The 14,582-nt window shown below is 30.9% G+C and overlaps 1 protein-coding gene across 3 annotated transcripts in view; it reads left to right on the top strand.

Moving 5' to 3' along the window:
- Positions 1-271: 271 nt before the first annotated feature.
- The window catches only part of Rdl (Resistant to dieldrin), a 58,969-nt gene continuing 44,658 nt past the window's right edge, over positions 272-14,582 (top strand). For 2 of the 3 annotated variants that reach the window (XM_070637010.1, XM_070637027.1), the window contains exons 1-2: positions 272-417; positions 3,875-4,633. In XM_070637010.1, the coding sequence (XP_070493111.1) occupies positions 4,503-4,633 (131 nt within the window). In that variant the 5' untranslated portion in view covers positions 272-417; positions 3,875-4,502. Of the gene's footprint in view, positions 418-1,079; positions 1,256-3,874; positions 4,634-14,582 lie in introns of those variants that run through there. The other variant, XM_070637018.1, reaches the window with a different exon arrangement.

Raw genomic sequence — 14,582 nt, 5'->3', positions numbered from 1 at the left:
TTACAATGGTGCACACACGGCATGGAGGGACTTTTTAAAGTGTTAGAAACTTTTGCAATGTCTCTACACTAAGCTCATACACTTGAAAGTTCCTTTCCTTTTATACATATTTTTGCACAGAAAAATCTCTCTCAAATACATTGACATCAAAAAAAGGCAACGTTATTTTCGTTATTCCAATTTTTTTATGTTCTCTACTCACTCATTTCAAATCGAGTTGAACTCTCATCAATTCAAGTTACGTTGAGTGTGGATCTGGACAGAAAAAAAAAAATATAAAAATTTAATAATAGTTTTTACAATACACTAAAAATAACTGTTAATTTTATAGTAAAAATTTATTAAATTATAGCATCTAAAAATATAAGGAATTAAGGATATAAAATAATAGCAAAAATTCGTATAGGAATACAAATTGTGAGTGAAAAAAATATAAAATATATCCACCATCATCACCAATCATTATCATCATCATCATGTACATGGATTATAAAAAAAAGGATTTTTTGTAGTGCCTGAAAAATTAATTATTTAAAAAAAATTTGAAATTGTCAAATGAAAAAGGAGGAAAAACTTTTTTCCGTTCCAGTATTGCAAAAAAAAAAAAGAATTGATTTTTCCTCATTTTTCTTTTATTACTTTAATATGAGAAGTTGGCCTTAGTTACCTTTTTCCTCAAACTTCAAGCTGAAATCTTTTTATAAACCATAACCGAGAGTAAAATATAAAATAAGGACGAATACATTTATAGATCATTCACAACTATATACACACATATGAGTCGGACAATGTGTGACGAAGCAAAATAAAGGGGGACACGAAAGTGCCGAAAATCACGAGCAAAAAGCTTTCCCAATACATTCATGTTGAGCTTTTATCTACAAAGGCAAAAAGCATGCGTTAACGATTTTTTTTTTCCTTTTTGCCTTTTTCGCTCATACAGCCAAAAGAAAATTTCTTGTTTTTTGCGCTTTTTCCATACACAGTGAGAGAGAAAAAAAAAGCACACACCAAGTACATAGTGTCCCACCCAAAATAAAATACTAGTTCAATGCAAAATTTCAGCCAGTTATGGCTGTACGAAATTTTGTTGAAGCTCCTGTAAAAAAATAATAAAAAAATATTTTTAATTAAGGCACAGTTTTGAGGTGTAAAGTTTGTTAATAAAAGTTTGACAATTAAATAATAAAATTGAATTGAAAAAAAGGCAGTGAAAAAAAAGGTCAAAGTGCAAAAAAAAAGAGAAGAAAAAAATGTAAGAATAAGAAGATGTAAAGTTTAACTAACATCCACCTCAATTAGCATAAAAAAGAAATGGAATAAAAGAAAAGAAAAAAATAAACTTCATTAAGAACTGTCACCAGAAAAGATTAGTGGATATGTGAATGAGATATACATAAAAAAGAGAGAGATATAAAGCATAGAAAGAAAATATGTTGAAGCTTATGTGGATGGAAAGAAAAAAAAAAGTTATAACTCACAGGCTACACACCCATTTTATTATAGGATTTTCTTTCACTCAAAAGCCAGCAAAAACTAATTATGAATCCTCCGCAACAACAGCACAAAAAAAGGAAAAGAAATGAGAAACAGTAGCACAGCAGCAAATATTCTGTCGTCTTCGTGCTCTTTTTATCTTCTTTAATTAGTTATAACCTTTTGTTAATATCTCCCCACTTTTTTTTAGCGCATATTCTCAATGTGCGAAAAGGTGCTCGTGTCTGACTGTCTCACTGAGCTTTTTTTTCTTTTTGCTCGATTTTCCTGTGAGAGGAAAAATTGTTTATGGAACTAAAATTAAAATTGATATTTTTAAAATTTCAACTTCTTTTTTCGATTCCAACAAAGGAAACTTTTGAAATTTCAAATTTTAACTTTAAAATTCAATTTAAAATTCAAATTTTAACTTTAAATTTCAATTCAAATTTTTCTAGAATTTCCCTCAATTTTCATCACAATTTTCACATTCCCAAAAAAGCTCAATTTTCACATAAATAAATAAAAAAATCATTGAATTTTGATATGCATGGAAAAAAATTTTCACCAATTTCCGTTCCCATGAAAAACTCATAACCATTGCATATATATGCTGTTATTTTATTTCCTTAAAAAAGAAAATTTCAATGAGCAATCCTTGAATAAATTTTTTGGTCATGAGGATACCATTTTGCAAAATGTAATACTTGCCAAAATCGGAAGCTTAAAATTTAAATGACGACAAGGATATAAAGTTTGCAGGTTTTTTTTGGGAATGGAGGTTTGGAAAAATATTTTAATTCTAATTGAAAATTCGGTAGTTAAAATTTGTGGAAAGGTTTTTTTAGGTCATTTGTAAATGATGTCTAGCTTTGAGTTGAAGTTTGTGTGAATTAACCTATGATGGATTTCAGAAATTAGTGATTTTAACAAGGGTTCATTTACATGTTGTCCGTTAAAATTTCACATTTTAAAATCAGAAATTCCATTCAAAATACCTTCAAACTTTGGATCTCTGCCATCATTCACATCCATCCCCCATCATTGGCCCACAACTCCCATAATTTAAAAGTTCAGTATTCGTCTGAGAATTTGATTACATTTGATTAAGTTGAAACTTGAAGATGTGGAGGTCAAGAGGTCAATCATAGACATCACCTTGTCATTTTCTCTTCTCAAACTTAGAATGATGTCTTCATTTATTCAAAAAAAGGTCTTTTCTGATTTTTACTTCTTTTTACGATTCGGATGAAATTTAGTATAAATTTATTATGATCAGAATTTGAATTAAAGATGCTGGAACTGAGCCTTATTCTTGAATTTGGAGATGGATTGACATTAATGTTTTATTAATTCGCAAAATGTCTTAATTTTCAAATCTGAGAATATTTTTATTATTAAAAGAGAAGCGATGACCTTAGATTTTCAAATCAAATCTACTAAAATCCTAAAGTGTCCTAAATTTTGGAGGAATTTACCTTAATATGCATTCTCAATTCAATGAGTATACTTATGGACATGCTTTATGAATAGGTTAGAGTTTAAAGTTGATTAGAATTAGTGTCGAGTCAACATTGAGCTCTGATTTGAATAATTGAGTATGATCCTTAATTTGAATATATTAAGAGCATGCTCTTTATCGTTTAGAGCATGATTAGAGCCTCAAAGTTACCCATAAGCAATTTTACTCTCACAAAAATCTCTTCTTCATAATAATAGAATCTCAATCTCTCATTTTCTATATTTTAAGAATATAAAAAAAGTCTCAAAACAAGCTGGTACTCAAAATAAAATGTTTATATAATTGCACCACAAAATCCAGACATCTAAATATGTACCGACACAACTTTGATACATTTGCCAAGAATATCTGAAGGAGAACAGACAGGAAATAAATAATAATATTGAATTTTCTATCTCACATCATCAATTTTATGCCAAAAATAATTCCATTCATGAATTTAAATTAAATTTTAAAAATAAATTCACATAAAAATTAAAAATAAAATTGCAAATAAATTTAAAAAATGCTAAATTAAAGCAAAATTTGTAAAAATAAATCAAAAAATACTAAATTAAATCTAAAAATTGCTAAAATTGAAAAACTAAACTTTAAAAATGGCTAAAATTAACAAAAAAATTAAAAAAATAATCCATAAAAGCTCATCAAATTCACAAAACAAAGAATCAAGCTTTATCGTAAGCACAACATATCCAAAAAAAATGCGCTATCATGTCTCATCACACAAACACACTTTCACACAAGTCCTCATTCTTTCCTCCCCCATTCCTCTTTACCCCATTTAATTGAATTTTTAACAACAAAAATAATTTTATTTTCATTTTTTTCTTCAATTTTTTTTTTCTCTCTGTTTTCTTGTTTTTGTTTCATCCATAGACTCAAGTCAGCATAATGTACGATACAAAATGATGAGATAACAGAAAATTTCTCAAAAAAAATAATATAAAATAAAATAAAAAAAACATCAAACGGAACCGAAGAGAGAGAAAAAGATGAAATTTCTAGAAATTTCATTAATTTCATGTGAATGTATGAATGTTAGCAATAAAATGCAGAAATACAAAAGATGAAATGTACTCAATAGACGTCTATTCGAGTTGACATTCATCGGTGGTGTAATATAGAGAGACACACAGTTATGATCCGATAATAATAATATAAAATAACATGGAGAATTCAAAATAAATATGAAAAACTTGAAAGAAATATAAAATAATAAAAAAAAAATCATATAAAAAGAATATATAAAGGAGAATATACACACAAAGAGTGCTATTTGTGCAAATGTAAAGTGTCATAAGTATATATGCATAGAAACGAACGATAAAGCAATTTGCACTAGCAAAATAAAATTGTAGAAAAAAAAGCAGAGGAAAAAAATTTTTATACTCACGCAAAAATTAAATTAAATTAAATTAAATAAGCAAAAAAAAGGAGGAAGGAAAAATAGTGAATTAAATTAATTTTAGTGAATCGAAAAAAAAAAATTAAAAATTATTAAAAAATGGAAAAATCAAAAAGGATGAATTCAAATATAGATAACATACAATGGCGAGTGCCATCTGTAGGTGCTCTTCTAGTAGTGCTAGTATTCTTGCCACATCTTTTTAGCAAAGTACCATATGTGAATGCGGGGTAAGTATTTTTCTATCTTATATATATTTATACTTTTGCATGCTTCAATTTCATTTATATCCTTCATAATGATAAGAGTGAGAAGCAAGCAAAAGCTCTCCTCTATCTAAAATCTTTATCATAAAATTATGATTGTTTGAAGTCGTGACTTAAAATGAGCCTCGAGAAAATCTTGATAGTGACTAACATAAGCAAAAAAATACTGACGAGAATGAAATGGTGAATTTTTTTTTTTGCTCGTTGCTGGTGGGATAATAGTTAATCTTTAGCGCATTTATGATTAGGAGGATAAAGTAGAACTTCCTGTCCTGAAGGCTGTTTCAGATCAGTTCTCGGATTTTTAGTTTTTCGACCAAATTTAAGTCTAAAGTTTTGAATTTCAATCCCGAGTTGACAATTTGATATAATATCTAGTTAATAACTAGACATACTAGTCTTTTTACGACTAGCTACAAGCAATGACATACATGTCACCGTAGGTCGACCATAAGATACAATATCTAGTTAATAACTAGACCATCAGTCGACTGATGATATTCATGTCATTGCTCGTAGCTAGTCGTAACTAAATTGTTTGTCTTAGCATCACGTCAATTTGCCAACTAGGGAACTGTCAAAATGATAAAGCTCGAAAACGATTCGAGTTACACATGGAGTCGAATCGGCTCATGTAACCATTGTCATTCCAAATATGTGTAAAATTCGAATTCTAAAAATGGCTGGAAATTTGCAAGGAAAAGTTGTTGATCTGACTGAAAAAGTATGATTCCGAATAACGGATTTCTAGAGCATAACGAATCTCGAAACTGGGACTCGTCTACGATTTCAGATCGCTCGATAGACTCTTGTCGATTTGACTCTATGCAAAATTCGAAAAACTTCGAGCTCTGCTAGAAGTGGCCGCTATTTTAGTGTTAATAAATGTGCCAATAACGGATCCTTAAATGATTAATTGCAATCCTTTATCACTTGTGCCACTCGGTGCTAAATTCCAAGGATTTCAAGAATGAGCCCTCAAAAATGCCTCAAAACATTCATAACTTGTTATTTAACACTCTCAAAAAAATTCCACGACCACCCCAAAAAAAGAATATTCAAGAAGCCATCAATTACAATCTCCCAGTCAGTCTTCAGACAAAACTCTCATTACCCTAAATTTTTCCCCATGAAAAATTTTCGCTAAAAAGTTCAAGATTAACATTATTAAAATGTATACATACGCATAAAAATGTTGCGACGAGGAGCACAAGAGACGAGAAGAAATTTTATATTTTTTTGTACAAAAAAAAACCAACCATTTGTCGATGATGGGAAAAAAGAAAAAGGGTGGAGTTCGTTTTGCCACAAAAGAGCATACCGAAAAAAAAAATCATGCCAAGCTTTTGCCTTTTTTTTTTCTCCTCTCACTCGCTCTTCTTACCGTACTTTTTTTTACAACTTGATAATAAAATAACCCCACTGTCAATGCAGAACAAAAAAAATATGGGATATGGAGAGAATGGGAATGTTTAAGGGAAGAGAAATTCTCGGTAAATACATTTTATAAATATTTAAAGAGAATCCCCATATTGTGAAGTTTTTTTTTAAATTGTATTTGCCTTAAATATTTTATTCATGCTTCAAAAAGATTAGGTAATATGATAACATGCTGACATTAACTTACATTGCTTTACTTGTAACATTTACGCAGTACATTCTTTATATTATTAACAATTCCTGGAGCGCAGCATGTCGCAACTTTCCTTACTTTCATATCCACATCATACATCGGCACTCTAATAATACTTTATTTATGTTCCACCATAAATGTATTGAGAATGTCAGCTCAGGTGGAAATTTTTTCCTTCTTCTTCTGTTTTGTTCAATGCAAAACTTATCAAATAAATTTCATTTTACAACATCCACCTGCAAGTCAATCAATCACAAAAGAATATTATAACGAAGGCATGAAATAAATAAAAGAATAGGATTTAGTTGGGGAAGTTATCGGTGTGTGATGTTGACTGAAGAGCTTTTAGACAAGTGAATGATAAGGTTTTTAAAATTTTCTGAAATATTCCTGATTTAGGTGAAGAATCTTGAGAAATTTTTGGAATGTGGAATGTTGTGACACACTTACTGTATGGGAAAAGAGAGCAAGGCTTTTCAGAGCTCTGTCAGTTGACAATACCGAATTGTACAAGTCAATTAATTGATCCAAAATCCGACACAAGGTTGACGCGACTCTGACGGGGTTTAAATTCCGATAATACCTAATTTCAGGTGGGGTAGCATCTTCAGAGTCAAAATATCCCCTTATTGGGCAACATTCTTCAATTGTCTAGTGTTTTCAAGGCAAAATTTATAACTAGCCTCAGGAAATTCATTCCTAACCTAAATATCCAATATTCGACACTTAAAAAGCTCAAATCGACTTTAGTTAACCAGAAATGTACTCGAAAATAAGTAAGTCTACTTAAGGCAACTCTGTTTGATTCTAAAATCCAAAAAGCACTACGTTCTCATTAGGAATCAACTCTATCGCCGTTAAAATGCGATGCTTACCTCATAGCACAGTGACGACTGATTTTGACCTATTTTTAAGGCACAAATCCGATTCGCCTCATTTTTCCGCTCAAAAACGTCAATAAAGCCGAATTTGAACTCTGCACAGTTATTCTTCCCTCCCAGCCAAACCCCAAACTGCACAATTCGAAATTCTCTTCCAAAAATTCACAAAAAAAAATCACAAAAGAATCTCAGCCCATAGAAGAAGAAAATAAAGTCTCCTGTCATGGAAGAAGAAATCAATTAGCAATCAAAAAAAAAAAATGTCAATTTGAAGGCACACTTCATCATTAAGTATATACACACACTTAAAGATGATGACGAGAGCGAGAACAAGAAGCGCTCTTGAAACGCATTGAAACTTACGTTGACTCGTCATGAAAGGCGAATGTCGAGGGCGGTAAATGGTTGAGAAAAAAATGTATAATAAAGTTGTGGAAAAAGAGGACAGAAGAGAAAGGAATGAAAGAAAAAAAAAGTACTTTGTCACAACCATTCCATCCATTAATACGTGTTTGTACCTAAAGCGCTTTGCTCTCTTCACTTAAAACCAATATTTTCTCTTTCTCTTCTCTATCGTCGCTTTCCTTCTTTTTTTTTTATTACATCTTTGAGTCTTTCTTTTCCCTCACACAATCGTTTTGAAGAAGTACTACATGTACACAATGGGCGATAAAAATTATTGTTGGATATTATAAAACAAATAGCTACATTTATAAGATAAGATCTGTCGGAGAAAATTTATAGAAATTGAAAGCATTGATATTGATATTTTCCATCTTCCAACTATACATTCTCTCGTTCACTTCCTGCTCTTTATCTTTTCGACTCTAGACACTTACTTACTTACTTATATGCTCGTAATCTTCTTTCGCTTTTCATGGAATGGCTTGGAATAAAAATAAGGAAATGAAAATGATATTAGAAAATGTCTTTTCGTGCTCAATTTACGTACATCTCTTTCACATTTATTGCCACGTATCACAGATAATGTTTAAATTTTTTTTTTTTTGCTTCTTTTTGATTCCTTTTTTATTTTATTTTCATTTCTATTACGGATGGAACGGAGGAAGATATTTAAAAAATAAGCAATCAAATTATCGATTTGTATAAATTAGACGCATTTCTTGTACAGTTACAGATTGTAAAGCCAATTTGAAGATCTTCAATTTAATGGCTGATAATTTTACATCACGACAACGACTATCTACGACATTTTACATTGAGGATGGCTTTCGAACAGAATTTTTGTTTTCATAAAAGATTTTTTGTTTGAGATTTGCATAATATTTACAGTTTTGAGGTATTTGCATAAAACTAAATGGATGTTTCGGGGGTAAATTGACTTTATCGTGCATCGTGGACAGTGAATTGGATTGAATTTATTATGATTGCATAGATTGGAATGGATTTTGATTTGATTTTGTTTTTGAGATTGGGAGGTTGGAATTATTGGATATTGGATGGACTAGGGATAAATGATTAGAGGGATTGGACTAGAGTAAATGAACTCATTTGTGCTGGAAGTTGGAAGTTCAAAATTATGATCAAATTTGCATTTAGTATTTCGATTTATGGAATTACTTATGATTTCAATTTTGGGATATTGATCCAGAGCTTGAAGTCGAATTGGAAGGATAAAGTCGACTCTATGCAAATTTCGAGTCGACTTTGAGTTTTTTTTTGAACAATAAGTATTAAAATTGTGTCTGAGAAGTCTAACTAAGCTATTGTCAGAACTTATTTGACTCGACTTCATACAAAATTCGAGCTGACTTTGAAATCTGACTAATATGTCTGTATTCATCACTCAGTAAAGCACAATTCATGTAAATCAATATAAATTCTGAGCTTTTAGGTTCAAATCCCAATAATATGCATCAAATTACTTCAGAATTCTAAATATTCAAATCTCAGCAGTCATCAAACTCTCACCCACCCATAAAAATCAAATTAAAAGTTCACCCAATCATCCCTAGAGTTTATTAATCCCATCCACAAACTTCTCGACCCATGACAAAGTAAATTAAAATCTTCCAATATTCAAATTTCAATATTGTCCTCCTTCAATTACAAAACTCAAACAATGAAAATTACAAATAGATTAAGACAAATCTCCATATCAACCTGAAGGTCCACCCTCAACAAATCCACTCGAAAAAGAAAAACTTTTTCTTTTTATATAATTGAAAATATCGATTAGAAAAATTTGAAGATAAGATAATTTACACAGCATCAAACTAAAAAGTATTCTCATCCAATTCCCATTTCTCTGTCATGATGATATCTCCCCCCCACCCTCATTCCAATTTACATCTTGATGATGCCAATCTGTGCGAATGGGAAATACTTGAATAGTGGCTGTGGAAATGTTTTAAAAACTAATTAATTAACTATAATTGAAAAATTATTCTTCTAAAATTATTCATCTTCATCATCTTCATCGTCATCATTGAGCATTTTTTCAAGATGCTACTTCATCCATCGACTTGATATTTATGCACTTATAAGTATGAATATTATAAGTGTCGATAAATCTGTTAGGTCAAACATTTGACATCATCAAAAACGGAAGTGAATAAAAAAAAAAGACAAAATAATCTCATCATGATTGTTACTGAATGAAGAGTCAATAGTAGCTGCTACACAATTATATTTTAATTAAAACAATATTATGAAAGTGATGACTGTCTTTTGTTTCAATAATGTATATACACAGATATTCTCACAGAGCAGTAGCATCAGCATCGCAGTCAAGTGGACTATTGATTGGCTTTTTTGCTTTTCTCTCTTTCCATAATAAAAGAATGAAAATATTTTTCATCATTGAATAATGCATGCACAGTAGTAGGCCATTAACAAGCTTTTCTGATTCAATGAAATGTGAAGACTGAAAAAAAAGGGAGAAGGAAGAAGAATCTAGTCAAATATCAATATTTAAACAATCATAATCTCAAGTGGCAATGTCGATGAGCTTCGAGCTTCTTGTTGTCATATGCTATGTAAATAGCGGATCATTTTCATCATCATATGAATCTAGTAAGAATGCCAAGGATACAATTTCTATTTTTGTGTTCGTGGCGCTTCATGTTGCATTTTGAATTGGTAATTTAAAATCTTAACGAACTTTGAAAATTCAAAAATAGGACAGAAACAGAGAAGAACAAAAAAACCAAAATGGCGGACATTTTTCTCACCTCAAAAAGTTTTTCGCAATTTAATTCCGTTTTCGTAAGCAATTTTCACAAAAATTGCATGTCCTTTACATTTATGAGGTGGCAAAAGTAAAATGGCAAAGGTCTGCACAAGATAAATTGTTCTCATTCGCAAAAAAAAAGCTCAGTAGTTTCAACTCAATTTGCCAACCTAACCAGTCGTCAAAATGAATAATAAATTAAATAATGCAGTAATGAAATATGCTAAAAGTAAGGATATAAAATGTATATCTAGAAAATCTATACAGCAGCATATGCAGTGTATGACTAACTAGTGAATTCATTCATGCATGTATATTATGAATGTATAGATAAAGATATCACAACGAAAATGTGGATGAAAAAGGAAACGAGGAGAATATAGAATTTCATACTTGAAATATCCGATATATCAATCAGGGAGTTCCTTTCTCAGCTACTGCGTATACATATTTATAAGCATGTGAGTGTGGATATGGCAGTAACAAACTGCAATATAATAAACAGACATACATATATTCATCTACATGACAGCTCTTTCATCCAATATTAAAATGGCATCTCAGTAGATTTTCCACTTTTTTCCAGTTCAACAGTATTCAGCCTTTATTGCTACTGCCATTCCTGACTACCATTCATTGTTGTTGTTATTGTTACTTTTAGCTCAAAAGGGCGAATATGTTTATATAAATAATATACTTTCTGTCTCACTCTATGATGTACGTTACGGGAAAAATTGTAATAATTTATGTGAGCGAGACTCAACATAAATATGATAAAATCCTCAACGGCACAAGACTCGTGCGAGTTTTTTTTGGTTGAAGAAAAGAAGCACAAAAGAAGGAAAAACATTATAATAAACCGTGAGCCATGAGCTACACATTACATATTATTACAACCAACAGGGCCCAAAATCATAACCAAACGGAATGGTATCGTCGGTGGTAAATGAGTGAAATGGAGAGAGAAAACATTTCTCATTTCAACAGAGAGCAAACCATGAGAAGAAGAGCGAAAGATATATATTTTTGATGAAAATAGCCGAGATGGAAAATTCCTTAATTATAAATTTATGAAACACAAGCCATTTTAGTTTCCCTTTTCCGTGAGCTACACTCCAAACCTCCCATTTGACCGCCACCATCGTTACTGATGATGCTCAATGTGATGTTGTATATTTATACAGGCACCACGGTTGCCTAAAGGTCATAGGCTACAATTTCTATACATTAAGTAAACGAACCAAAACTCTGATTATTACAGAACTCGTTGAAAATTCGTAGAAATAATGTTATTGCTGTGAGGATGAAGCGCATCTGTTGTGCTGCGGGGTTAAAATAATTTTAATTGTGCTTCTGACTTTTTAAATTTCATTTCTTTAAATGCTGGATTTCTGATTTAAAATTTAACGGTTTTCAAAAATTCAAAAATAAAAATTCTCCCACCTCAAATAGTAAATCTGCAATATTTCAATCAACAATCCCTAAATCCACAAAATCTCAAAGCTATCAGCTCCAAAAACATGGCAGACGTCAAGCACTCACCACCTTTCCATATCAAAATGCTCAAATCAACAAACTTTCAGTCAACTAATAATCAAAAGCCCCAAAATGAAGGAAATGTTTCTCAAAATTTTCCGACCCTATATTTATACTAATGTTAAAAATGTATAACATTCTGTGCCTTTGCTTTGCTACTTATATGCCTTCTTCACTTTCACCACTCAAAAAATCTCACGTTCATTCATTCATTCACATTATTTGTGTGTGCTTATTCTGTGTGCGCTCTTCAAAAAAAAAAATAACATAACTGAAAGCGAATGAAAGAAAGAATAAAGTAAAATAAAAAGCGGAAAAAAGGTATAAAAAAAAAGTAGGAAGAAAAATATATTCGAGATTGTGGGAAAGAAAGAGATGGGAAAACAGCAACGGTAACGGATATTATTATCAATTACACAATTTACTGTAAATAAATATGTTTATGTATGTTATTCATATATGTATGATTGAAATTGAACAGCGCTTTGTGAAACAAAACAGCAAAATATTGAGTACAGAAAAAAGGGGAAAAATATAAATTTGAATATGAAACTTTTAGACATCAAGCACATAAAAAGGCGAAATGAACTCTTCAATAATTCATTTGGCATTTTCTTTCATTTCAATTCTTCTTGTGCTACTGCTTTTTTGCCATACCGTCGTTTGTTTTATTCTTGATTCTCACGAAATATGATTTCATTTCAAAAAAAAAAAAAATACGGAAAAAGCGACAAAAAGTATGAACGAAAAGAACTAAATAATAAAACAAGAATTAATGCATAACAGCCATGACATGGAGAGAGCATTAAAAGCAAAAAATATATATACTAAAGTGAAAGAAGTGGGATGTGTGGGAGACGAGGGAGCTTTCATGAACATTAAACAGTCACAATCACATAGCTAGAGGTTCCAATGAGACTTTTTACGGGTGGTTAACGAGATTTTTTTTTATTTTTATATATTGACGGGTGTTGGTGGGGAGTCAGTGAATTATGATTATGGACCAGTACTAAGAGATTTTTATTGTATTCTTTCAAGTATGAATATTTTATTAATAGAATCGTACGATGTGCACGAATGATGCAATAAATTTTTGGTAATCGTGTGCTGTATACGATTTTTGTGGGTTAAAATTTCAGGAGTGAGTAAATTATTGAGAATGGTGGATAATTTGGGTTTGAGATCAAAGTTTTACAGCTAGATTGAGATTGGAATTGTTCAAGCTTTATAATTCATATGATGTAATAGATTGCTGGAGCTACAATGGCTAGGTTGAATGATAGTCTAGTGGTTTTTGAGCTTTAATTCATTAATACAGCAACAGTAGCGCTATAAAAACACTGCAAAATAGCTTCAAATTATTCATAATCAAATTAACTTGAAAGACCTACATGCAGTGTCTTTTCAAGCTATTTTAAGGTTGCCAAGGAACCTTGCATCAAAGAAAACTCAAAATATACTGTTCACTGCATGTTTCAACATTTTGACAAGCTTTTCAACACATTTTGAAAGCTTATAAGTAAGATCATGTGACAGTTCATCTTAAAAGCTCAAGTTCGATTCCGTTCCTACTTTAATGGCCGTACAGATCGAGTATCAGTCCCTGATTTTGATCTATTCAAGATAGGATTATGCGAAGTCTCAAACCAGGACAGCATCTGTCTCGACACCGAGAATCAATAATCCCAGGCTAGAAGGGACCGCTCTTAAATTATAAACTTCTTTTCCAACCCCTAAGCGTTACATAACTTACAAACATTCTTTAAGCCAACAACCTCCATGATCCCATCATCAATCTGAACAAAGCTAAACATATTTTTGAAGCAAAAAAAAGTCATACCTGAAAAAAATCTGATTTCTGGATTTAATGATACAAATGACATGTACGCATTATCTCAAAACCACCCCAACCCCCACCATTATCCGCGTAAAAAAAAATCTCGCAACCGTTTCGCAGCAAAAATATATAAAAATCGTTCATAAATCACGATTACAGCAGCAAAAAAAAAATTTTTTTATTATCGACATTTCAAGTCTACAGTAAAACTTATCAAAAGAATTTCCCATAAATCTTCCTCACAGTCACAAAAAATCACGAAAAATTTCAATCCTATACGAGGCACAAAAAAAGGCTGTTCCAATGCAATGATTGATTTTCTCGATGACAAAATGTGTGTCGAATTGAAAAAAATATATAAAAAAAAGCCTTACTCACTGCAGTGTATATTATTATTATATTGTGGAAATAGAATATGTAAAGCTGTTTTTTTATACTGCAACTTTCGATTATCGTAATTCCATTTTTATGGGACTTAAGAGCTTAAAAGTAAAATAAAATAAGACTTTTTTTTTCTGAAAAAGGAATTTTTTAAGACTTTCTTTTTTATATCCTCAGCCTTTTTTTGCTTGTACAATTTATATATTATACCGTATCGTATATTTCGTCTGGTTCAAATATGAATGGACTTAGATTTTTTTTAGTACAATAATTTTTGTGTTTCTCTCTCACTCACTCACACTCTGCTTTTTCGGTATAAGCAGCAAAGCCAAAAGCACACAAAAAAAAAGAAATAATTGAGGTCACGTTGAACGAGTAAGTGAGAGCGAATATAAGGATGGGGGAAAAAAAGCTATTGGAATGCTTCCGCATTTTAGGAATAATCAATAATT

The sequence above is a fragment of the Chironomus tepperi genome, unplaced genomic scaffold (assembly GCF_022539635.2).
Source record: "Chironomus tepperi strain 1889 unplaced genomic scaffold, CSIRO-AGI_Ctep_v1 contig_11, whole genome shotgun sequence".
NCBI lineage: Eukaryota > Metazoa > Arthropoda > Insecta > Diptera > Chironomidae > Chironomus > Chironomus tepperi.
This window is presented reverse-complemented; position numbering and strand designations above follow the sequence as displayed.